Raw genomic sequence first — 23,768 nt, 5'->3', positions numbered from 1 at the left:
TCCCTCTCCCTCTCTTTCTGCTTCCTCATCCCTTCTCTGAGGCAATAAATTCAGAGCAGCCTCACTCAAATAGGAGAAGGGCTGTTAGGGGAAAAAGAAGCTCTGGAAGGGCAAACATTGTTAATATTTCAACATAGTACCCACCAGACGTATAGGCGCAGGAAAAAAACAACACTGGGGGAAATATGACAGAATGTTAGCAGAGATGCTGTGTTTCCAAGAGGTGGAACAATGAATGAGTGTTCTTTTCTTATTTATATATTTTTTTTGAATTTTGCAAAGTTTCTAAAATGGGTATTATTTATATCATCACACACACACAAATTATCTAAACCAGTTCACTTGTAGTTTGTAGTCTATGCAAATCAAATTTATCGCATGAGAAATTCCTGTGAATCCAAGCATAATTAACAAACACAATGCACATTCCGAAACAAGTGTACAGTGCACAAAATATAAAGCCTAAAGAAGGGCTCATCCACATGTTCAGTAGCTTGGGTTGGTCTCTAGAGTGGCAAGCAACCACTTTGGTTATGAAGTTAGGTTTGACGGTATTGGATGAGCTAAGCATGAAGGAGTAACCAAGTGAACCAAAGACTTCATGAGGTACATATTTCTAAAAGAGGTTTCTGCGCCATGAGGGAGTTGGGCTTTCCAAGGCTACAGCTGATGACAATGTGGTTAGAGGATGCCTTAGGTTTGGCAGGTTCTTGTAAACAGAGCCTGAGACAGGGATTCTTGCTCAAGTGACATGTTGGGAAGAACTCTTTAAGAGAAGGGGAGTGAGGGAAGCAGGATGGGGCAGGGGGAAGAGCCAAGGAAGGAGGGGTCTCAGCTGGAGACCGGCTTCAGCCTCATCTCACGGGGACCTCTCGAGCACAAAGTGCACCACAGAGTTCGTCCCACCTTGAGGCAAAAGGGCCGGTCTTTTGTACCCCGTGTCCGTCAGTCATGGGCAGGGGGCACTGGGCTGCTCCAGTGGCCAAGGGCAATTCTGTAGAGAAGTAGGCACCCGTGAGCCCCTAGCACTCCCCCCTGCCCAGCAGCTGGGGAATGCAGATGCCAGTCACGCAAGATTGACTTGGGGTTACTTGGGCAAGCCTGGGTGACCATGAGCTGATTACAGTGTGGGTCAGGGTCAGCGTGCAGGAGCAGGTGACACTGAAGACACCAGAGATGACAGCAGAATTGGGGGTGGGGATGAAAGCTATGGGCCAGTCAGCAAAGTCTTCATTGACTGTGGGTGGTGTGACCGGAGGGCCAAGGATGACAGAGAGAAGGAGAGGGAGATGGTGGCAGAGCCAGGCTGCACGACCCTCAAATCAGCAGGGATTTTTACACAAAGAAGGAGAAATGAATGAGTCAAACCTTGAAAACCAGCTGGACCCCTTCAGGCCCTCCCTGAACCAAGTCTGCCTGCAGCTAGGACTGTAACGGCCATAGCCAGGCAGCCTTTCATGTGTGCGTTTGATATCTAATGCTTAGGAATCTGCAAGTTCTATGAAAACAGAGACCTTATCTCTCCTGCTTCCCAGCCTGGGGTAATAGATAAATATCTATTGAATGAATAACTGAACCAACCAATTAATCTGTCGTTTATCATTTCTCAATAGAGGCCACTGGCATAGTAACAAAGAGCGCAAGCTCTGAGGTCAGACATCTGAATCTTAATCCCAGTTCTGAGCCCCAGCTGTTACATGGGAAATGCTGTGAAGATTAAATGAGTTAATGATGGATGTAAAGCACTTGGTACAATACTTGGCAGGTGGTACATTCTCCATAAGGGCCGCCGTTGGTAACATCCCTTTTCCAGGAAAGCTCAGAGCCGTCCCTTGCGGGGTGACCGAGGGATGCAGGTGTGAGTGCGATGGGAAGGGCGGGGGAAAGAGCAGAATTACGGGCTGAGGTTGCGCCCCGGCCCCTGCGCGCCCAACTGGCCCAGCCCGGGGCGGAGTCTCTTCCTGCCGGGCGGGAGCCGTGCGGTCCCCTGGTGGCCCCGGGGACCAGGACAGCTGTGTGGACGCCGTCTATGCGGGCTATGGCGAGCGCGGCCCGGGGATCCGGCCCTTGGTCCCCGTTCCTGCTGCAGCTCGCGGCGCTGCTCGGGACGCTCGAGCCACAGGTGAGAAGCGGGCGGACACGGAGCCTCCAAGGTCGGGGCCGGGGGCGCAGACGGCTGGGGCGCGGCGGGAGCACAGCGGGCTCCTCTCCCTCCCCCGGGTCCGGGTCGCCCCAAGTCGGCCCTTGGCCTGAGAAAAATTCCTAGCTTTGGGGAGTTGCCGGTTGCCCCACGAGCTGGAGAGACTTGCCCGCGCGGAAGAGCGCAGGTAGACCCAACACCCCGCGCGTCCTGCAGCATGGGGGTGGGGGTGGAGGGAGGGCACCCTCGCTTTCCTGCCAGGCGTCCTAAAACTTCTGGAACCCCGGCTTCCTTGGAACTCAGGATCCACTTGAAGGTCCTCTGTCGAGAAATGCGCCCATACACCCAGCTTTACAGACAAATTCAGGCGGATCACAGCGCTCCCCCCTTACCCGTGACTGGACTCCTGATTCACAACCTCTGGGATAAATAAGCCGGAGGTATGGGTATCTGGTGCAGCCCTGCCAAGAGCGGAAAAATCCAGTCTTACAGAAATGCAGTGAGAAGGCAAAGCCAGGACTAGAACCCACGTGTCCAGCCTGGAGCCCCCAGAGAAGTTACTGGGATCATAGAGGCAACTGCTCATGCCACCCCGTGCCCACTTCCAGCTCAGGACCCAGCTGATGGTTGCCAAGTAAGAATGTGAGCACAGTGTGGCCAGATCGGGTGTTTCCAGAAAAAATGAGAAAAAAAACTAGAAATGAGAAAAATGAGAAATCTTGATTTTTTTTAAGTGAAATCTTTCCAATTTTTAAAAACTTGGTAGCTAATTATAAACGAAATTTTAAAAACGATGATGGTCAAACGAAACTCAACAGTGGGCAATCAGTCCACAGCTTCTTCTCCAGATCACTCTCCCTCCTGCCACGCTGCAGATCACAAAACAGGCCCGGAGAAGAGAGGACCCAAAGGTAGTTTCCTGACTCTACTCCGAAACCATTGGCTTGGCCCCAAGCCTGAGGGTCCTGGAGCAGGATGTGGCCTTTGCAGGGGTGCGGCTAGGCCACCCGGATGTTAGGGTTCCTGCTAGGAGCTCAGCCCCACCCTGTTTGCTCAAGGAAGGGCTGGAGCAGGTGAGTTAGCCCAGCAGGGGCCAGACGCAGGGCAGCACCAGCCCTCCCTCCCTTGGCCACCCCCCCACTTGGTCCAGGGGGCCTGCTGGAGCCTGGCACCAAAAGCAGCTGGGCCGGTTTGGGGAGACGGAATGGGTTGGGGGAGGCAAAGGAGAAAGGGACCGGGCACTGGAACCAGAGAGATGGTGGTTCAAGTCCCAGTTCTGCCATTTATCTGTGTGGCTGGAGGCTAATTACCTAACCTTCCTGAGCCTTAGTCTCCTTCACCTGTGCAATGGTGAGAATAACAAAACCAATCTCTTAGGGAGGCTGTGAGGGTCACTGAAGGCCTTTTGTAAAGGAGCCAGGCCCCCCGGCTCCCACCATAACCCCTCTCTAGGGTCGTGGAGGTCAGTGGGAGGAGCCAGCAGCTTCCCCAGTCCTCCTTCCTTCTTTGTTTCCCTCTAGGGGAAGGGGAGTCACAGCCAGCCCTGCCTGGAGCAAGCACTAGGGCGATCCCAGGCCTCTCAGAAGAGGTGACTTTGTTTCCACTGCAGGTTCAGACCTTCACGCCAGAGAACCTCCTGTTCGTGTCCACCCTGGATGGAAGTCTCCACGCACTGATCAAGGAGACAGGGGACTTGAAGTGGACGCTGAAAGACGGTAAGCAAGGGCAGTCACTCCTCCCTCCTTGGATCTCGCATTGGGGGGAGGTCACCTTGGCATGGACAATGAGAACATGGGGTCTAGAATCCAAGAAGCAGGTGTTCGCAGGCAGCTTTACCACTTACCAGCTGTGTGACTTTGGGAAAGTCACTTCACCTCTCTGAGCCTCAATGTCCTCACCTGTAAAAGGGGGCCAAGGGTAACAAGCCTACCTCACAGAGTTCTTGGGAGGATTACATTACACTCGTGACAAATGCTTGGCTTGGTGTCTGGCACCCAGTAAGCACCAATGTGAGGTATGCCTTTCAACGGGGAGTCTACTCATGCCCCTGTCCCTGTCCCTACAGATCCCATCATCCAGGGGCCCATGTACGTCACAGAGTAAGTGGACCCCAAGGAGCGGGCAACTGAGAGATGGGGAAGCCATAGTTGCCTGGAGGGGCGGGTGGGCTGGAAGTAAGGGAGAAGATTTGGGTCCGGAGCTCTGTGGTGCCTCCTTTGAGGGTGGGCCCGTACTGGCAGGGAAGTTGGAGGGGAGGAGCCCTCTTGGAACCAGGGGGCGTGCACCCAACCTTCTCCCGTTCCTCTCTGCCCCACAGGACAGCCTTTCTCTCAGACCCAGCTGATGGCAGCCTGTACATCTTGGGGACGCAGAAACAACAGGGATTAATGGTGTGTTTCCTACAGTGCTTGGGATGGGTGAGGGTCAGGGCTTCTGTTAGCCAGAGCACTGAAAGGGTGCAGGGCTGTATGGTCAGAATCCAAGTATCCTGCAGAGGGTGAAGTCTGAGAGCACTGGGGGAAGGCTGTCTGGAGGGGTCTGTTGAAAGGGGGTGGTAGGGTGACTCTGGCTGTGTCTGCAGAGCAGGTTGACCGGATGACTGTCAGGCCTCTGAGGGCATCACGGGGGGTTCTCCAGGGGACTCTGAGGGTTTTAAGGGGAAACCTATGTATCAGTTAGCTTGTGCTAAATAACAAATTGCCCCCAAACTCAAACTAAAAATACAAACCATTTATTTAACTCATCATTTTGTGAGATGACAGTTTAGGCTGGACTCAGCTGGGTGGCCTTGACTGAGTTTGCCCAAGCATCTGTGGTCCGCTGCCGGTCAGCTGGCTCTCTTTCTGAAAACTCGTTGGTAGTTGGCTGGCTTTTGATGGGGGCAACTGGGCCAGGGGTCTCTCATCTTTTAACAGGCAAGCCTGGGCTTGTTCACATGGTATCAACAAGGGAGCCAGAAGCAGCAAGAGAGGGCGAGGCCAGTGCATGAGCATTTTTCAAGCTTTGCTTATACAGTCGTCCCTTGGTATCCACAGGTCAATCGTCCCCCACCACCAAAATCCAAGGATGCTCAAGTCCCTTATTTAGAATGGCACAGTATTTGCATATAACCTACACGCATCCTCCCATATACTATATTTTTTTTCACATTTATTTATTTATTTTGGCTGTGCCTGGTCTTAGTTGTGGCATGCGGGATCTTTATTTAGTTGCAGCATGTGGGATCTTTTAGCTGCGGCATGCATGCGGGATCTAGTTCCCCGACCAGAGATCGAACCTGGGCCCCCTGTACTGGCAATGCGGAGTCTCACCCACTGGACCACCAGGGAAGTCCCACTCCCATATACGTTAAACCATCTCTAGATTACTTATAATATCTAATACAATGTAAATGGTATGTAAATAGTTGGCAAGTGTGCGGCAAATACAAGTTTTGCTCTTTGAAACTTTCTGGAACTTTTTTTCCCAAATATTTTCAATCTGCATTTGACTGAATCTGTGGGTTCGGAGCCAGCGGATAGGGAGGGCCGACGGTACCGCATTCGCTAAAGTCTCATCAGCCAAAGCTGGTCATGTGGCCAAGCGCAGAGTCAGGCAGTGTCAGAATTCTGACTGTGCCATGGGATGCCTACCGGGATGGTCTTACGCATGTGATTTAGGAAACCGAATTGGTAAGAAATGTTAGCACGTGAGCAGGCAAGGTCCCAGCAAGCAGGTGGCACACTACAACGGGAGAGTTTGAGGCGGTTTTATTAACGGGATTCCTTACAAAGGTGTGGGCCGAGGTAGGAAACCGCAGGGCAGGGTGCTGTGTCCTATGGCCCATACCGTGGGGTGCCACGTATCAGCCCTAAGCTCAGAGGAGGGGAAGGATCCAGAGGGGGCTTGAGGAGAGGACCACCGGGAAGGAGCTGAGGCCTTTGGGGGAGGGACACAGCCAGCCCTCCATGACTCTGTGGAGAGGAGACCCAGGAACACTCGCCTTGATTCTGCCCCCTCCCCATATCCCAGCCCCCGACTGGAAGCCAGAGCACAGGGCGCCCACTGGTGGAATCTAAACAAGTATGTCTCCCATGGGGAGGGCCGGGTGGAGAGTGGACCTCCAGTCCCATCCAGCTCTGGGGGTCATCACTGGGTCTTATGGGCAGGTGTGGTTGTGAGTCTCATCACTCTCCGGGCATCTGGGATAAAGTCCAGTCGCCCTGACAAAGCACACCAGGGCCAGCTCACTCGTGCCTCTCTTCGCTCACCTACAGGCACCCACGCATGCACACACCTGCACACACACCGATCAACTTATTGCATGTGCCAGCTCTGGGGCTTCACCCAGCTTGTCCCCAAGAGTCTGGAACCCTCTTCCATTCTGCCTCTGTTTCCCCAAGTCAGTCAGGATGAGCCGCAGCACACTGCGACAACAGCACACAAAGCTCCGTGCCTCCAGAGAGCTTGCTCCTGCTTACGGCGTGTGCCCAGCGTTGGTCCCCCGGGGGCTCTGTACACTGTGGTCTACTGGAGACCCAAGCTGTTAGACACTCCATCGCAACCGAGGCTTCTCAGTCACCAAAGCAGAGAAGGAGAACGAGGTGAAGCACACCCTGGCTCTTGTAGTATCCATGTGGACCTGGTCTCTTCTGCTCCCTCCCTCTGGCTAAAGCAAGTCTCATGGCTGTGCCCACTTTAAGCAGGAAAAGAAATATAATCCACCGGGAGCCCAGAAGAAGAAGCAGAATATTTGGGAGAAGTGCTCCCCTTCCCCTGGCTGTTTCCTACTCACCCCTCAAGTCCCAATGTAACAGCCAAACTCCTTCCCAGTCCGTGATCTTGCCTCCAGCTGACCTCACTTTCGGCCACTCTGCCCCTCTCCATCCCCACTCCTGGTGCACTGGCCTCCTTGCTGTTCCTTAAACATGCCAGTTGGTAGGTGGCCCTGCCGTTGGCCTCAGCATTCTGTCCCTCTGCCCAGAGCACTCTCCCTCCACATGACCCTGTGGCTCACTCCTCCCTTGGCTTGGGTACTTACTCCCTTGCTGGGCTATGTGATATAACATCTCAAATCAGTGTCTATCCTAGTTCTCTGAGTTTGTTTTAATAATATTTACCACTACCTGGCATTACGGCTTATGTGTTTTTGTTTGTTTATTATCACACACACACACACACACACGCACACCAGAAATGTAACTCTGTGCAGAAGGGCACTTGGTCAGTCTTGGTTACAACAGAGTCCTAGCACCTGGCTAGTAATAGGTGCTCATTAAACGGTTGTTGAATGAATGAATAAACAACTGAACTTCTTCCATCAGTCATCTTCAGTCCCCCACATCTGAATCAGGTACCCTCAACTTCATGTGCTCCCCTGTCATGCACTAACCGTACCAACTATAGGTTGTATGGACTTCTTTTCTTGTCCATCCTGACTGAGCCCCCGGGAAGCCCCGACTCTCTTTCCCTCAGTACTTGCTTGTGCCTGGGGTGCTGTCTGGCAAGAGCTCTGTATGTGGAGTTTGGGGATCTTTTTCACTTTGATATAATTTCAAATGTAAGGAAAAAATGCAAAGATAGTTCAGAGCAATTGTTTATTCCCTTTACCCAGATGCATCCATTTTTAACGTCTTATCACTTTCACTTTATCATTCTCTCTTAACAGATGGATAATATTACACGTGTGTATATAAAATTTCTTTTTCTGAACTATCTGAGAATGAGTTGCAGACGTTATGCTCCTTTACTCCTAAAGCGTCATTGTGTATTCTTAAAACAAGGATTTTCTCCTACATAGCCTGAGAGTAAATTATCAAAATCAGCAGATTTAACATTGATACAATAGTGTTATCTAATCCACAATCCATATTAATTTTGTCAAGTACCTAATGGTGTGCTTTATTGTTTCCAGTCCAGAACCCAAACCAAGATCACCCCTTGCATTTGGTCCTCATGTCTCTTGGGTGGAACAGTTCCCCAGCCTCTCCAAGGTTGTCATGGCCACTGAAGTTTTCAAGTCTCAGCAAGTGTTTTTGAGGTGGTCAGGCCAGGATCATGTGATCAGGTGGCATCTTGGCACTGGGAGTGGGATTTTCTGCAGCTCCTCAAGAGGTTGTGTAGCAGAGTGGTTAAGTGTGAGGGGTCTGGAAACTAACTGGCTATGCTCAAGGCCTGGCTCTGCTACTTACCAGCTGTGTGATATTAGCCACATTACTTAGCCCCTCTGGGAATGGATACGATAATAATTGTACCTAATGAATAGGTTGTATGTGTTTCTCTGCTATTTCCACTCCCCAGAGACTGCCGTTCACCATCCCCGAGCTGGTTCATGCCTCCCCCTGTCGCAGCTCTGACGGCGTCTTCTATACAGGTAAGCATCTCTCCAGCCTGGAGTCCTGGTCCAGCAGGGACTGGACCTAGGTCAGGACAGGCCAGCTAGGCACAGCACGGAGAGGCTGCACACCCTCTCCAGGCCATCTTGAGAGCAAGCACATTTCCCACCTCCACAGGCTGGAAGCAGGATGCCTGGTTTGTGGTGGACCCTGAATCAGGGAAGACACAGATGACCCTGACCACAGAGCGACCCTCTACCCCCCGCCTCTACATCGGCCGGACGCGTGAGTCAGGCCCCAGCTGCTCCTCGAGCTCTGGGCAGCCCCCCTTTTGCTCTGCCCAGGCCTGGCAATTGCTATCCACGCTGGGTCCAGGCCAGTCAATCACTCTGTCAGTCAACAAACACTTCCCTGAGCACTGATCAAGGAGCGGGGGACACAGCAGTGACCAAAACAGACCTAGTTTCTGCTATCCTGATGCTGTTTGAAGACTCTGGCCTCCAGGCTGGGTGCTCGGGAAGCCCCCGCCCCCATGAGATGATGTCCCCCGGGTGGGAGTAGAGGAGTACCACGTGGGCGCTCCTGGTAACCCTGCTTCTGGGTGTCCCCAGAGTACACGGTCACCATGCATGACCCCAGGGCCCCAGCCCTGCGCTGGAACACCACCTACCGCCGCTACGCAGCAGCCCCCGTGGATGGCTCACCTGGGAAATGTGAGTGCCTCCCTTCTCTGGCTCCACCTTGGAGCAAGGTCCCCAACTCAGGGAACCCTGAGTGGTATCCACGACCAACCCCACCACATTCTGACCCACCTGAACTCCGGAGGGACCCCACGTACTGAATGACGCACCCTTGACAGACAGCCCTAAGTGACCCCTCTCGACACCCAGCCTGACCCTCCTGTACCTTGAGCAGCTCTTAACATCCTAATTCCTCTGCACCCCCAATGAGCCCAGCCAGGTCACCCTGGGTGCTCCCCACCTCCTGAGTGACCCCAAACAACCCCTGCACACCCTGAGCAGTCCCCCAAATGTTGAACGACCTCTGACAGATGACCCTAAGTGACCTCCCCCAGACTCACCACCCCCTTGATATTATAACTGTCCTTCCCTATGTTTCCTAAAACTGTACAAATGTTACATTTTTAACCTTTGGTAATATGATATTACAAAGAAATTGCTTTTCTTCTGTTATTGTTCAGCTCAGTCATCTTCATAAATGCTTAATCCTTCTAGTCACTTGGGTTATTTCATCTTCTTTTTGTTTGTTTGTTTCATTTCCCTTGGTATATCAGTGTCTTTGTTACTGGTTTCTAAGAACTCATTTATGACTAAGGATGCTAACCATTTGTCATATAATGCAAATGAAACGCCATATTTTATTGCCATCAATTTACTATGGTGTTTTGTATTTTAGTTGTGTATTAAAATATAATCATGTTGTGTTTTAAAAAAAATAATAACTCTCCTTCCCAAATGCCTGAGTGACCCCAAAGGTGCCCCAAGCCACCCCTCAGACCCTGACTCCACCATTCCACGTGAGAACTCATGCAGGCGACCTTGACACATCACAGGTGACACCCACAGGGCCCCTGGCTGACACCCTTCACCTTCTAAATGACTTCCACGCTACCCACATGTCTCCAGACCACCCTAATTGACCAGCAGCCAGACCATGACTGACTACCCCACATCCTAAGCGACAAGGACTGATTCACACACCTGAGTCGCCTTTGGATGACCATGACTGACCCCCTACGTCCTACACAGCTGCCAGCTGACCCTGATCAAAGTGACCCAGTGAACTTCCTATGTCCTGATTACCCTCCAGGTGATCTCACCTGACCTCCACGTACCTGAGCGGCCCCCCTGATGGCCCACCCTCAGAGCAGCTTCCCCACCTCAAGGTGCTCCGAGGTGCCTCAGGTCAGGGCTCCCTGACCACATCTCCTCAGCCATCTTTCTTGGCAGACACGAGCTACCTGGCATCCTGTGGGATGGGCCTGCTGCTAACGGTGGACCCAGGAAGCGGGGCGGTGCTGTGGACCCAGGACTTAGGCGTACCCGTGGTGGGCGTCTACACATGGCACCAGGACAGCCTGCACCAGCTGCCCCACCTCACACTGGCTCGGGACACCCTGCACTTCCTTGCCCTCCACTGGGGCCACATCCAACTGCCCGCCTCAGGCCCCCAGGACACCGCCACTCACTTCTCTGCCTTAGACACCCAGCTGCTGTAAGTGCCCACGCCTGGGGACTGGGGAGGAGCTTCTGCAAGTGTTGTAGCCCAGGTCCAGTGGGCAGGTGTGATGTCCGACCATGACACGCCGGTGCAGCTGAACCAGGGGTCAAAATATTTCAAGCAGTTTGGTAAATAACCAGTGCCCTGCACCACCCCCCATGTGCTCCCAGGACCCCCTGGTTGGCCCCACTGTCCAGCAACTGATAGGGTAAAGTCTGGCCTAGGAGGGGCCTCCATGTCTCCACCCCAGTGCTACAGCGGGCACCTGTTATGCTTGGTAGGTACTATGTGTTTACTGATTGTTGAAAACTTTAAATATGAACCTTCCTTGCAACACCAAATACATTAGTGTCCCCATCTTGGGGAGCCGGGAGACAGACTGGGAAAATTGGGGATTATCCGTTCTTTCAGTTCATCCCACAAATATTAATTGAGCACTTGCTATGTAGCAATTGCTTGCTAGGCTCTGGGAGTACAGTAATACAGCCAGTGTTCCTACCTACAAAAATCTCAGAGTCTAGTAGGGGAGACAGGTACGTAAAGACGTAATCATAATATGGTATGATAAAGGATGAGATAAGAGAAGTATAGGGTGTCATGGGAATGTATAGGAAGGGCACTGAAATCAAGACTGGGGGCAGAAGGTAATCATAGAAAGCTTCCTAGAGGAAGGGACCTATAAGTTGAAACCTAAAGGATGAAGAGGAAACGAGAGAGAGAGAGAGAGAGAGAGAGAGAGAGAGAGAGAGAGAGAGACCATGGCAATCAGGGAACAGATTAAGTTAACAAAATAAATTAAGGCTGGAGCACGGCTCTGAGCAGAGAATAAAGTCTGAGGCTGTTAAACAGGGATCTTGTAGGATCATTTAAAGGGTTTGGGACAAGGCTAAGGAGAAGCCACTAGAGGGTTTTAGGCAAAGAAGTGATTTGATCGTATTTTCATTTCAGAAAGATAACTGGCTGCAGTGTGAAGAGTATCTTAGAATTGTGGGGAGGAAGTGTTCACAGAATATTGCATTAGTTCAGGCAGGAGATGAAGACACTTTGGACCAGGGCAGAAACGCTAGAGATGAAAATAAGTGGAGGGTAACAGATATTAAGAGGAAAAACCAGTACAAATTTGGTGATTAGAGCAAGGAGTCAACCATTTTGCTCAGGTTTCTAGAGGCGCATGAGTGCGGTCGTTTTCAAAGGTAGGGAGCACTGGAGGAGGAAGTGGTGGGGGTGAGGAGGAAGTGGGGGAAGAAGGGGGGAGGAAGTGGGGGAAGAAGGGGGAGCTAAGGAATGAGGAGATGAGTTCAGATTTAGAAGATTGAGCTCATGGAAGAGGTCTGGGCTAGAAATAGATTTAGAAACAATGACTACAGAGCTTGTATCAGTTAGCTTTTGCTATATAACAAATCAGCCCCAAAATTTAGAGCTTCAAAACAAACAAACATTCATTATTTTTCAAGATTCTGTGGGTCAGCTGGGTGGTTTTCTGGTTTGAGCAGCCAGATGGTGGCTTGGCTGGGCCTGGACAATCTAGAATAGCTTCACTCAGCTCTCTCGTAGTTGGTGGACTATTTAGCCTATGGGATGTCAAATGAGGTCTCTCATGCCCCTGCAGACTAGCCTGGGTTTCCTTCTTTGGTGGTCCCGGGGTTCCAAAGAACCCCATGAGAGGGCAAACGCCAGTGCACAAGCATTTCTCAAGACTGTGTTTGTGTCACATCTGCTATTGTCTCACTGGCCAAAGCAAGTCACTTGGCCCAGCCCAGAGTCAGTGTGGGCGGGGATAATACAAGGAAACGGGTACTACGGTGACTGAAACTACCCACCACCATCACTCATTCTCCTCCCCCTTTTCCTCTCCCCCACTAGGATGACGCTGTATGTGGGGAAGGATGAAGCTGGCTTCTATGTGTCTAAAGCACTGGTTCACACCGGGGTGGCCCTAGTGGTGAGAAGGTTCTCTGAGGGGCTGGAAAGAGGGGATAGAGCAGGAGAGAAGTCTCCCCCCACCACTCCTGACTCTCCACCTTCTTCCACAGCCTCGTGGACTGACCCTGGCCCCCACGGATGGCCCTACCACAGATGAGGTGACACTCCAAGTCTCAGGAGAGCGAGAGGGCTCACCTAGCACTGCTGTCAGATACCCTTCAGGCAGTACGGCCCTCCCTAGCCAGTGGCTTCTCATTGGTGAGACCCCCTCTACCCAAATTTAGAGTGGATAAAGGACCTGTGAGCTCAGTTTATGAGCTGGAAGGCTGAGATCACCTCCAACCCATTGACATTTTCCCTGCCCCTTAGGACACCATGAGCCACCCCCAGTCCTGCACACGACCATGCTGAGATTCCATCCCACCCCAGGGAGTGGGACTTCTGGGACCAGACCCTCAGGGGGCACCCAGGCCCCAGCTCTCTTCTTGGAGGTCAGTGCTAGAGGGGTAGAGGGCATGGGGGGAGGTGCGGCAGCAGGGGTGCAGCCCTTGGACCTTTTCCTCAGGCTTCTAGGAATAACATTCGGGGTGGGTCAACTGACCTCACAATTTCTCGGAAGGAAAACTTTCATTTGTTGTTATTGCCAGAAGAGTGTTAGAAGTGTTAAAAAGATATTGGCTATCTAAATTGTGAAACATGGGTCACAGTTTTCTTTATTCTTCTTCAGTTTAAAGTTTACAAAATATTTATCAAGTGAGAAAATGAAAATGGAAAAACTATAAAAGCATGTCCTCCTGGGAGAGGACTGGACAAGAGTTGCCAATAGTTCAAGTTTAGAAGGAACAGGCATGACCTGGAGACGTAATTCTCAAATCTGGTTGCTTATCAGAATCACCTAGGAGCCCACTCCACCCGCCCCCCCTGAATTCAGAATCTCTGGAGGTGGATATCTGAATTTTTTGGTGATGCCCCAAGAGTATCTGAATTTTTAGTGATACCCCAGGAGATTGCTTGTCCTCAGCTAGATCTGAAAGACCAGTCCACTGGGGCACCATGGTGTTTCAGCAGCATGGAGAGTGCCAGGTTTCCCACCACTCACTCATCACCCCTTCAGCTAAGCCCAGCCCTATACTGGGTCATGAAGAAGGGTTAGGGGTTCCACAGTGGGAGGGGCTGCTAAGAGTGAAAGGTTCTTTGTCCCCAGCTCCTGAGCCTGAGCCGGGAGGAACCTTCGAACCTGGAGCTGCATCCTGAAGAGAAAACCCCAGACCTGCATCCAGGACTGGGACCCCAAGACCTGCTGGCAGCCAGCCTCACTGCTCTCCTCCTGGGAGGATGGATTCTCTTCCTGATGAGGCAGGTAAGCCCATCATCCCTGGCCTCAGGCCCCTCTCATGGTCTTCCTAGGGGGAACTCTGGTTCTCTTCTCCAAGACCACTTGGCAACTTTCTCCCTCACCCAGATCCAATTCTGCCCCCTGCTGTCCTCTTGGCAGCTCCCAGAGCCCTTGATACTGTGCTCTTTATGCCAGTGCTCCAGGGACAGGCCATCTCAGGCACAGCTTCTGGGCCCATCATGGGTCAGGGGCTGGCCAAGGCTGGGCCCTCTTAGGCCCCCATGTTTCAGCAGCAGCAACAGCAGCTGGCAGAGAAGCAGTGGCAGCAGGCCTCCCTGGCACCTGCAGGCCCGTCTCACATCTCACAGGATGCTCAGTCTCAGCCCTCCGGGGCCACCCCACGGAGCCGCAAGAAGTTTCAAAACCCCCCAGAGCAAGACCAGCCACTCGAAGACCCTGAAGGTGAGCTTACATGAACAGGGAAGGACAAAGTCAGGGACAGAAAAGAGAGGGGAAGGTTTAGCTTCAAAGTCGGTGTATTAGAAGCCACTATAGTGGGGTAGCCAGGCCTAAATGAGTTAACAGGAGAGAACGTTAAATAGTGCCTGCTATGTAGTTCAGCCCTCTGAAAATGTTTTCCATCATTTTTACTGTTGTCGTTATGTTCAAGGACCCTGGATGCAGATAGAACTGGGTATAGATCTAACTCTACTAACTGTTAACTTTGATGAATTGCTTAACTCCTCTGAGCTTCAGTTCTCTCATCTGTCAAATGGGAATAATAACACCCACCCCATGACATCACTTCATGATGAGAGGTTACATCACCATTACTATTAAATCAGACTATGTGATGTTATTAATATTTGTGTTAAAATAACATCATATTTGGTAACAATAATAGTAAATCACCTAGGTACCATTTGGTTCCTTTTCTCTTTAGGGCTTTTTATTTTTTAAATGTTTCTCTTCTCTTTTCTCAATTTCATCCTATAAACAAGCCCTTTCAAGCTTCCTCTGGAATCTGTGGGATGCCCCAGGGGAACTTCCACATGCTTTTAGTGGTCAGTCCAGGCTACTTCTCTCCTGTTTCTTTGGCTCCGGGCTGGGCTGGCCTCGGTCCTTTGTGTGAACTGCTGCTGGACCCTCCTGTCACTGCTCAAACCACTGCCTTGGAGCCCTGGAGCCACTCTGCTGTGCCCTTAACTCAGCGTGAAGTCCGCCCCATGCTTGGCGTGCGGCTCCCGTGCTGCTCCCAAAGTTCCCCCTTGCGTTCGCCTCCCTGTGCTGAGAGGGAAGCAGCTCTCTTCCTCAGGGCTCAGCTCTTGTAGAAAACCCCCCACTGCCGAGTTGCCTGAGCCCTGAGAGTTGCAGTTCCGATCACTTTACTGGCTCTGGGTGGGTCCAAGTAATACTCACCCCACTGCACCCTGAAACACTCATCTCCTTGGACCTTCTGACTCGAGCCAAGTCTTTCCCCAGATGACCCAGACTCCACTTGTCCCAGGTGGTTCTCGTCAAATGACCTTGCTGTTCCTCCTGCCATCATCGTTCAGGTGTCCCTCACGACCCCGGTCCACGGTCCCAGTCATTGACAGGATGGAATTCCTTCCCCAGACGTCTCAGTCCCCTTGTGAGTCCGCAGATACCGATAATCCTCAGAGGAGGAGAAAAAAAGATGTTGAATCCCAGCCCTGGCTCATCCTTGATATATAAAACACTTAAACTTCTTTACTCACTATAAGAAAATAATCAAAGTGATATCAGTGCTTCAGGACAAGAATCCCAGCTAGAGCTTGGTACCTTTGTTACAAAACTCAGTGGTAACAATCTCTTTATAATACTGGATTCCCTCTGGAATTGAAAAGAAACCTTTCTATTTCTTTCACTTTCTTCGTTTAAAGTTTTCATAAACTTTACTTTGGTGTTTTCATGACCTCTAGGCAAAGCCAGGAAAGGACAGGCTGTTACTAGGCTCTGTGATAAATGCTGTGATGGGGTTGGGGAGGCTACAGGGAGCTATAGGAACACAAAGGAGGGGCATGTAGCTCAGACATGGGGACATGGGAATTGTCCTGAAAGGCAAGTCTAAGCTGTGATCCCAAGGATAAGAAGGAATTACCCAGGTGAACAGGGAGGCGGGGGACAGCAGCAGTCCAGGTGGCACCAGTAGCACAGGCGAAGGTTCAGAGATGAGAGGAAGCAGGGTACACATTCCGGAAGCTGAAAGGAAGGTGGCAATCTCATGCTCATGGGTAGGTCAGGTGGATAAAGCAAACAAGTGAAGCAGCCACATAGGAGAGAGAATAGGGCATGATGGGACTGTGGTAAACTGGAGAACAGGTGCTTGGGCTCAGCCTGCCTTGCTTACTGCTGCAATCTCGACCCAGAGCATGGCTCAGGGAATATCTGTTGAGGCAGTGGCTGACTGGCCACTGCAGGTTCTTAAACAGCCCTTCTCAACTCAATAAATATATATGGAGTGAATATGTGCCGAGCAGGTGTGAGGAACAGGCAGAGTTAATAGGCTGGGACTTGCCCATCCAATAGGCAACAATATGGAGTCCAGTGTATCAAAAATCTTTAGTGCAGGGAGAGTCAAATAAACGAATGTGGCAGATGGCAGAAAAGCTTCAAGAACCACTCTCCAAAAAAGCCCCTGCCACACTGGCACCGTGTGGCAACCTATTCTTATTCTTAGGACCTCTATGTCAGGAACTCTGACTTTGGAAATCTTGCTTCTCCTTTTGGTGCGGGGAGAACAACGTTCCTCGGGACCTTTTTATGGTTCACAAAATCTACAGCGGGGTCCTGTCCCACTCTCATTTAACCTCCACAAATCCATCTACACGTGCCTGGTTGGGTGTCCTCCAGGACCACCGGCTACATGGTACATTCAGCGGCAAGTGGGCGCACTCAAGCCTGAACCAGAGTTAACACTGAGAGCTCACATTTATATGGCGCTTACTGTGTACCGGGCACTTTCCTAAATGCTGTGCGTGCATGAACTCGTATGATAGTCACAACATTTCTGTGAGGCGGATACTATCATAACGCTGATTTTATGGAAGAGAAAATGAAAGGTTCACGGCACCCCACCCCAGACTCACAAAGCCAGTAAGGAGCAGCTCAGGAACTCAAAAGCAGGTCAACTCTGGGATGTTGCCTCTGTTTGCATTTTGGCAATACCCATGAAGACAGGTGACCACTTTAATGGTTTCCCAACCCGTGTACAAGAAGCAACACAATACATCACATGTTCTTGAGGTTTTCAGAGGGAATTCTGACTGTACACTGCTTCCCCATCGTGTGACAACTTTTGATTACTTTAGAACTTCTCTCCTGCCTTTGCTGCTTCTCCATTACCATGATATGGAAGGCTGAGCAAATGGTGAATATGTTTGTGCAGACTGAGCCTCCCGGCTCATTATTATTATTGTTTTTTTTTTTTTTAAACATCTTTATTGGGGTATAATTGCTTTACAAGGGTGTGTTAGTTTCTGCTTTATAACAAAGTGAATCAGTTATACATATACATATGTTCCCATATCTCTTCCCTCTTGCGTCTCCCTCCCTCCCACCCTCCCTATCCCACCCCTCCAGGCTGTCACAAAGCACCAACCCAATCTCCCTGTGCCATGCGGCTGCTTCCAACTAGCTATCTACCTTACCACGTTTGTTAGTGTGTATATGTCCATGACTCTCTCTCGCCCTGTCACAGCTCACCCTTCCCCCTCCCCATAACCTCAAGTCCGTTCTCTAGGAGGTCTGCGTCTTTATTCCTGCCTTACCCCTAGGTTCTTCATGACATTTTTTTCCCTTAAATTCCATATATATGTGTTAGCATACGGTATTTGTCTTTTTCTTTCTGACTTACTTCACTCTGTATGACAGACTCTAGGTCTATCCACCTCATTACAAATAGCTCAATTTCGTTTCTTTTTATGGCTGAGTAATATTCCATTGTATATATGTGCCACATCTTCTTTATCCATTCATCCGATGATGGGCATTTAGGTTGTTTCCATCTCCGGGCTATTGTAAATAGAGCTGCAATGAACATTTTGGTACATGACTCTTTTTGAATTTCGGTTTTCTCAGGGTATATGCCCAGTAGTGGGATTGCTGGGTCATATGGTAGTTCTATTTGTAGCTTTTTAAGGAACCTCCATACTGTTCTCCATAGTGGCTGAACCAATTCACATTCCCACCAGCAGTGCAAGAGTGTTCCCTTTTCTCCACACCCTCTCCAGCATTTATTGTTTCTAGATTTTTTGATGATGGCCATTCTGACTGGTGTGAGATGATATCTCATTGTAGTTTTGATTTGCATTTCTCTAATGATTAATGATGTTGAGCATTCTTTCATGCGTTTGTTGGCAGTCTGTATATCTTCTTTGGAGAAATGTCTATTTAGGTCTTCTGCCCATTTTTGGATTGGGTTGTTTGTTTTCTTGTTATTGAGCTGCATGAGCTGCTTGTAAATTTTAGAGATTAATCCTTTGTCGGTTGCTTCATTTGCAAATATTTTCTCCCATTCTGAGGGTTGTCTTTTGGTCTTGTTTATGGTTTCCTTTGCTGTGCAAAAGCTTTTTAAAAACTTATTTATTTTTAGCTGCACTGGGTCTTCGCTGCTGCGCCCATACTTTCTCTAGTTGCGGCGAGTGGGGGCTACTCTTCGTTGCGGTGCACAGGCTTCGCGGGCTTCTCATTGTGGTGGCCTCCCTTGTTGTGGAGCACGGGCTCTAGGTGCGTGGGCTTCAGTAGTTGTGGCGCACGGGCTTAGTTGCTCCGTGGCATGTGGGATCTTCCCGGACCAGGGCTCGAACCTGTGTCCGCTGCATTGGCAGGCAGATTCTTAATCACTGCGCCACCAGGGAAGCCCCCTGGCTCATTATTTCTGCATTCAAGGCCAGAAGTCTGGCCTCCATCCCAGCATTGAGGGTGCTCCTGAAACTAGAGTTAGTTTTGAATCTAACCCAGAAAGCACATAGCAAGTCTTCACCTCATGCCAAGGGCATCCAGAGCAGGGAAGGCAGACACATAAGAGACAGGAAACGCAGCAGAACGAAGCAAGTAGGTACAGAAGAGGGGTCGGAAGTGCTCAGGGACCCTCACCTGGAGCCAGCTCATCATGGCTGGTTCAAACAGGCTTTCCCGCAGCTCTGTCCCTGCTTCCTGAGCTGCCGGAGAGACAGGCCCATCTTACTTGTGGGCGATGTGCTTCCAGCAAGGCCCTGGGCCCACACGCCTGAGTGTCCATGGTATACAAATTTCGGTTACTGCTTGCATCTCGTCAGGAGATGAGAGTGACTGTTTAAGCCAATAATCCAGAGCAGTGCCGAGGGACAGCTTAATACTTTTCTCACTGATCCCTGATGCTGATTTTCATTTGCTTTTCCAAGAGCTGATTAGAGAGACTGAAGCTGGCAGCTCTTCCTAAGGAGAGTGTTCTCAGGGCCACGGAGGGGCACACAGCTCTAGGGGCGCCAGATACACTTAGCTGCGAGCATGGGGCCCCTTGGATCTGAGCAAGGTGCAGCCTGATGCATTGTGAGGGGTCTCTTGCAAGCAACCCAAAAGGAAGAGCAGTAACAGTCCAACCTCATCCTTCTTAACAGGAAACCAAGGCCTTCTGGGGAATCCCTGCTGCCCTAGAACTAACTCTGGGACAGCTCAGCATCCAAACGCCCACTGACCCCGCCCCGCCCTCTTCCAGAACAGTCTTTTCTGCAACAGCATTCACCCTCCTCACGCTTACGGCTGCCAAAACTCACCTTCCTGTTGGAAGCGAATTCCTTAGTTAAAAGGGTTTATAACTGGTGGAGGTGGGTAAAGGAAAGAAACCTGCGCAGAAGATGCCAAAACAGGGAGAAGGATAAAAGAGGACAGTAGAGTGAACCTCTCCCCCACCGTTTCTTCCATTAATCCTCACGATAATATTGTGCAGGATCCTTGACATAGGTCCCACTTTACAGATGAGAGGACCAGGGCACAGCGGTTAAGTCACTCGCCCAAGTTCACACGGATTGAGTGGCAGCACGAGACACTGGACCCAAGCAGTCTGGCACCAGGCGGGGCGTGGAAGGGGGAGGCCGGAGAAGGGCCGAGGTGGGGGAGCTGGGACTGGGCAGGTCTCCCTGAGACCCCCCCCTCACCTCCCCCCAGCCGAGCAGCTCACCGTGGTGGGGAAGATTTCCTTCAATCCCAAGGACGTGCTGGGCCGCGGGGCAGGCGGGACTTTCGTTTTCCGGTGAGCGGCAGCCAGGAGCCAGGCTGGGGATGGCCACTGTCACTTGGAGAGCCATTCTCTCCGAGAACCCCCGAGGTGGGCACAGTTCCTAACCTTTGCCTTCTTCTGCCCTCTGGACCTCCGCTCGCCACCTCCCAGGGGACAGTTCGAGGGGCGGGCCGTGGCGGTCAAGCGGCTCCTCCGTGAGTGCTTCGGCCTGGTCCGGCGGGAGGTGCAGATGCTGCAGGAGTCTGACAGGCACCCCAACGTGCTCCGCTACTTCTGCACCGAGCGGGGACCGCAGTTCCACTACATCGCCCTGGAGCTCTGCCGGGCCTCGCTGCGGGAGGTGAAACCTGTGCTCAGGGATGGGCGGGGGGGCAGGGTCCTGGGCCGCGGGGTGACCTCTGCCCCTCGCCGCTCCCCAGTACGTGGAACACCCGGAGACGGACCGCTGGGGCCTGGAGCCCGGGATGGCGCTGCACCAGCTGATGGCGGGCCTGGCCCACCTGCATTCCTTACACATAGGTACCAGCCCCTTCCGCCCTCCATCCAAGCTCCCGACTCCCCCCTCAGCTCTCAACTCTGCTCCGCTCTCACAGTGCACCGGGACCTGAAGCCCGGCAACATCCTCATTACGGGGCCCGACAGCCAGGGCCGAGGCAGAGTGGTCCTCTCAGACTTTGGCCTCTGCAAGAAGCTGCCCGCTGGCCGCTCCAGCTTCAGCCTCCATTCAGGCGTCCCCGGTACAGAAGGCTGGATGGCGCCCGAGCTCCTGCAGCTCCTGCCCCCAGACAGCCCCGTGAGTCCTCCCGCCGCCCCAGGCCGCAGTAATCATTCCCTGCCCAGTGCCTCTCCTGTCCGGGCCCGCTGTGTGACCTTCAGTCACTCCTCCAAGCCTGTTTCTTCATCTGTAAAGTGGGGATAATTCCTCCCTTCTTACCCAGGGTATGGTTCTTAACCAGGGATGATTTTTGCCACCTTTGGGCAATGTCTGGAGACATTTTTGGATGTCACACTTGGCAGGGGAAGGGAGGCTTGTTACTGCCATCTAATGGGCAGAGGCCAGGGACGCTTGCGAAACATCCTACAACGCACAGGACAGTCCCCCAGGACGAAGAATTATCTGGTCCAAAATGTCAGTAGTACTGAGGTTGAGAAACTCTGAACTAGAAAATAGTTTTCATCTCTACTGTGATGCACAATCACTGGGGAACTTGAAAAAAATTCAGGTGCCCGGGTCCCACACCCAGTAACTGACCCCCAGTGACTGTAACGTGTAGCCAGCGTGGAGAGCCACCCAGATGCGGAGGGTTCGGGGGAGCATCACATGAGCTGATATAACTGGAGCACAGAGCAGTGTCTGACCTCCAGAGACACTTGAGTTGGAGACCCCAGGATTATAGATTTTTGAGTTGGTGTGTAGGGGAAAGTCACAGGCATGGATGAGAGTAACACGCAAGGACAGTCACCAGGCAAAGCCACCCCACCCCTGAAGTTTAGAGAAAGCTAGGATTGGCAACCTGGAGGCCCAAGGACCAAAGCACTGATGTTAGGAGCCTGTGCAGGTTTTGATTTTTTAAATTAGCAGCCAATATTTTAACTTCTGGGAAATTGCACATAAAAGTCTAGATTTCTGGATTCACTTGGAAAATCAAAAGCTCTGCCACCGAGAAAGTCCCCTGGAGGCAACCAGCTGGAGCTAAGTGCCAGTGGCCATGTGTGGACAGGGCCAGCAACAGATCATACAGTCCTCACCGCTGCCTGATCGCCTCATGCGTGCCCAGCTTCACTTGGTTGTGTTGCCCACCAGACTTGGAGGAATGACACTTGGAAACCTAAACTAGAGGCTCAGTAGGGGCAAAGGTTTTGGATGAAAACCGTGGGTCCCTTTCAACAGTGCAGAGGGGAGGGGATCTAGGGCCAAGAGGATGCCTCTTGGGAAGTGTCCTTGTGTCCTAGTCCGAGCCAGATCCCCAGCTGCCATATCAGCCCTGGGGAGAATGTAGCCCGGCAGACCTCCTGGAGCAGAGACTTCCTCCTTATGCTTGTCCCTCTGGCCCCCAGACCAGCGCAGTGGACATATTCTCTGCAGGCTGCGTGTTCTACTATGTGCTTTCCAGTGGCAGCCACCCCTTCGGAGAGAGTCTTTATCGCCAGGCAAACATCCTTGCAGGCTCTCCCTGCCTGGCTCACCTGGAGGAAGAGGCCCACGGTGAGGGGGACCTGGGCTGGCAGAGGAGGGAGGAAGCAGGGCAGAGCCTGCGCGGGCCTGAAGCCGTCCCTCCCTCTTGCCCCTACAGACAAGGTCGTTGCCTGGAACCTGGTGGAGGCCATGCTGAGCCCCCTGCCACAGGCTCGTCCCTCTGCTCACCAGGTGCTGGCCCACCCCTTCTTTTGGAGCAGAGCCAAGCAGCTCCAGTTCTTCCAGGTCAGGAGGAAATCTGGGGAGCGGCCCCAGAAAGTCCCAAGTTTGGGTCCTGAGCAACAAGAGAGGGGAAGCCAGGTTGGTTGGGGGAAGAGAGACTCGTCTACCTGTTCCAGGCAGCCCAGATCCTTATCTCAATCAAGGCAGAGCCCAGACTCCTGAACGCTGCCATCTTGGCACTGCACGGTCTCCTCAGCACCGCTTCCCCAGCCCAGCTGCCCCTCATGTGAGGCTAGACCCCGTTCCTTTCAGCCCTAGTCGTCCCTCCTGCTATACTCGTGCCCAGACAGCCCATTCCACTCGTGTGACCTTGAGCTTCTTGAGCCTGTTTGCTCATCTGTAAAACGGGGACGACAGCACCTCTGTCACCGGTTGGATTAGACCCCGCACAGCACAGAGAAGCCACACTCCACAGGAGGCAATAATACTTACCCTAACCCGAGCAGCTTCGGCGGCTGCACTGCCCCAGCCATAGGACACTCCTGGCCTGTGGCCTCCGAGCCCGCTCAGGAGGCTCAGGAGCTGTGGGTCCTAGGACGCCAGCGACTGGCTGGAGAAGGAGCCTGAGCAGGGGCCGCTGGTGACGGCGCTGGAGGCGGGTGGCGCCGAGGTGGTCCAGAGTGACTGGCACAAGCACATCTCGGTGCCGCTGCACACAGGTAGAGGCCAGACTCGGGTGGCCCGGGAGGCCGAGGGGAGCCCAGTGGGGACGGCTGTGCCAACGACCTCCCCGTCCACAGATCTGAAGAGGTTCCGGTCGTATAAGGGGACGTCGGTGCGAGACCTGCTCCGTGCTGTGAGAAACAAGGTGTGTTCCAGGGTTTGGGAGGGGCCTGGAAGGTGGGGAGGCCTGGTCCAGCTAAGCCCGGGCTCTCTGCTCTGACCCCTCCAGAAGCATCACTACAGGGAGCTCCCGGCCGAGGTACGGCAGGCGCTGGGCCCTGTCCCTGACAGCTTCGTCCAGTACTTCACAAACCGCTTCCCACGGCTGCTGCTCCACACGTACCATGCCCTGAGGAGCTGCGCCTCTGAGAGCCTCTTCCTGCCCTACTATCCGCCGGCCTCAGGGGCTCAGGCGCTGAGCCTGGGAGCTGCTGGGAGCTGAGATGGCCTGGCGTCGAAAAGACCAGCAGAGGCTGGGCCGCCAGGGACAC

The 23,768-nt window shown here is 52.3% G+C and overlaps 1 protein-coding gene across 1 annotated transcript; it reads left to right on the top strand.

Annotated features, from left to right (window-relative positions):
• Window positions 1-2,038: 2,038 nt before the first annotated feature.
• ERN2 (endoplasmic reticulum to nucleus signaling 2) lies at window positions 2,039-23,719 on the top strand. The gene is made up of 22 exons (XM_060124804.1): window positions 2,039-2,122; window positions 3,750-3,855; window positions 4,206-4,239; window positions 4,458-4,530; window positions 8,420-8,492; window positions 8,632-8,739; window positions 9,066-9,167; window positions 10,425-10,689; window positions 12,559-12,637; window positions 12,729-12,876; window positions 12,988-13,109; window positions 13,823-13,978; window positions 14,248-14,416; window positions 20,123-20,207; window positions 20,346-20,535; window positions 20,615-20,714; window positions 20,789-20,988; window positions 22,254-22,401; window positions 22,490-22,617; window positions 23,150-23,273; window positions 23,355-23,422; window positions 23,507-23,719. The coding sequence occupies exons 1-22, from the start codon at window positions 2,039-2,041 to the stop codon at window positions 23,717-23,719; spliced, it is 2,775 nt and encodes a 924-aa protein (XP_059980787.1).
• Window positions 23,720-23,768: the final 49 nt, after the last annotated feature.

This window comes from Lagenorhynchus albirostris, chromosome 15, assembly GCF_949774975.1.
Source record: "Lagenorhynchus albirostris chromosome 15, mLagAlb1.1, whole genome shotgun sequence".
Lineage (NCBI taxonomy): Eukaryota > Metazoa > Chordata > Mammalia > Artiodactyla > Delphinidae > Lagenorhynchus > Lagenorhynchus albirostris.
Note: the sequence above shows the minus strand (reverse complement) of the source record. Positions and strands in the feature narration are given on the sequence as shown.

Coding starts and splice junctions, on each gene's coding strand:
- ERN2 (XM_060124804.1), top strand. CDS start 2,039: ATGGCGAGCGCGGCCCGGGGATCCGGCCCTTGGTCCCCGTTCCTGCTG. Junction 13,979..14,247: donor TTCTCTTCCTGATGAGGCAG/GTAAGCCCATCA, acceptor ATGTTTCAGCAG/CAGCAACAGCAGCTGGCAGA. Junction 20,536..20,614: donor GCCGGGCCTCGCTGCGGGAG/GTGAAACCTGTG, acceptor GCCGCTCCCCAG/TACGTGGAACACCCGGAGAC.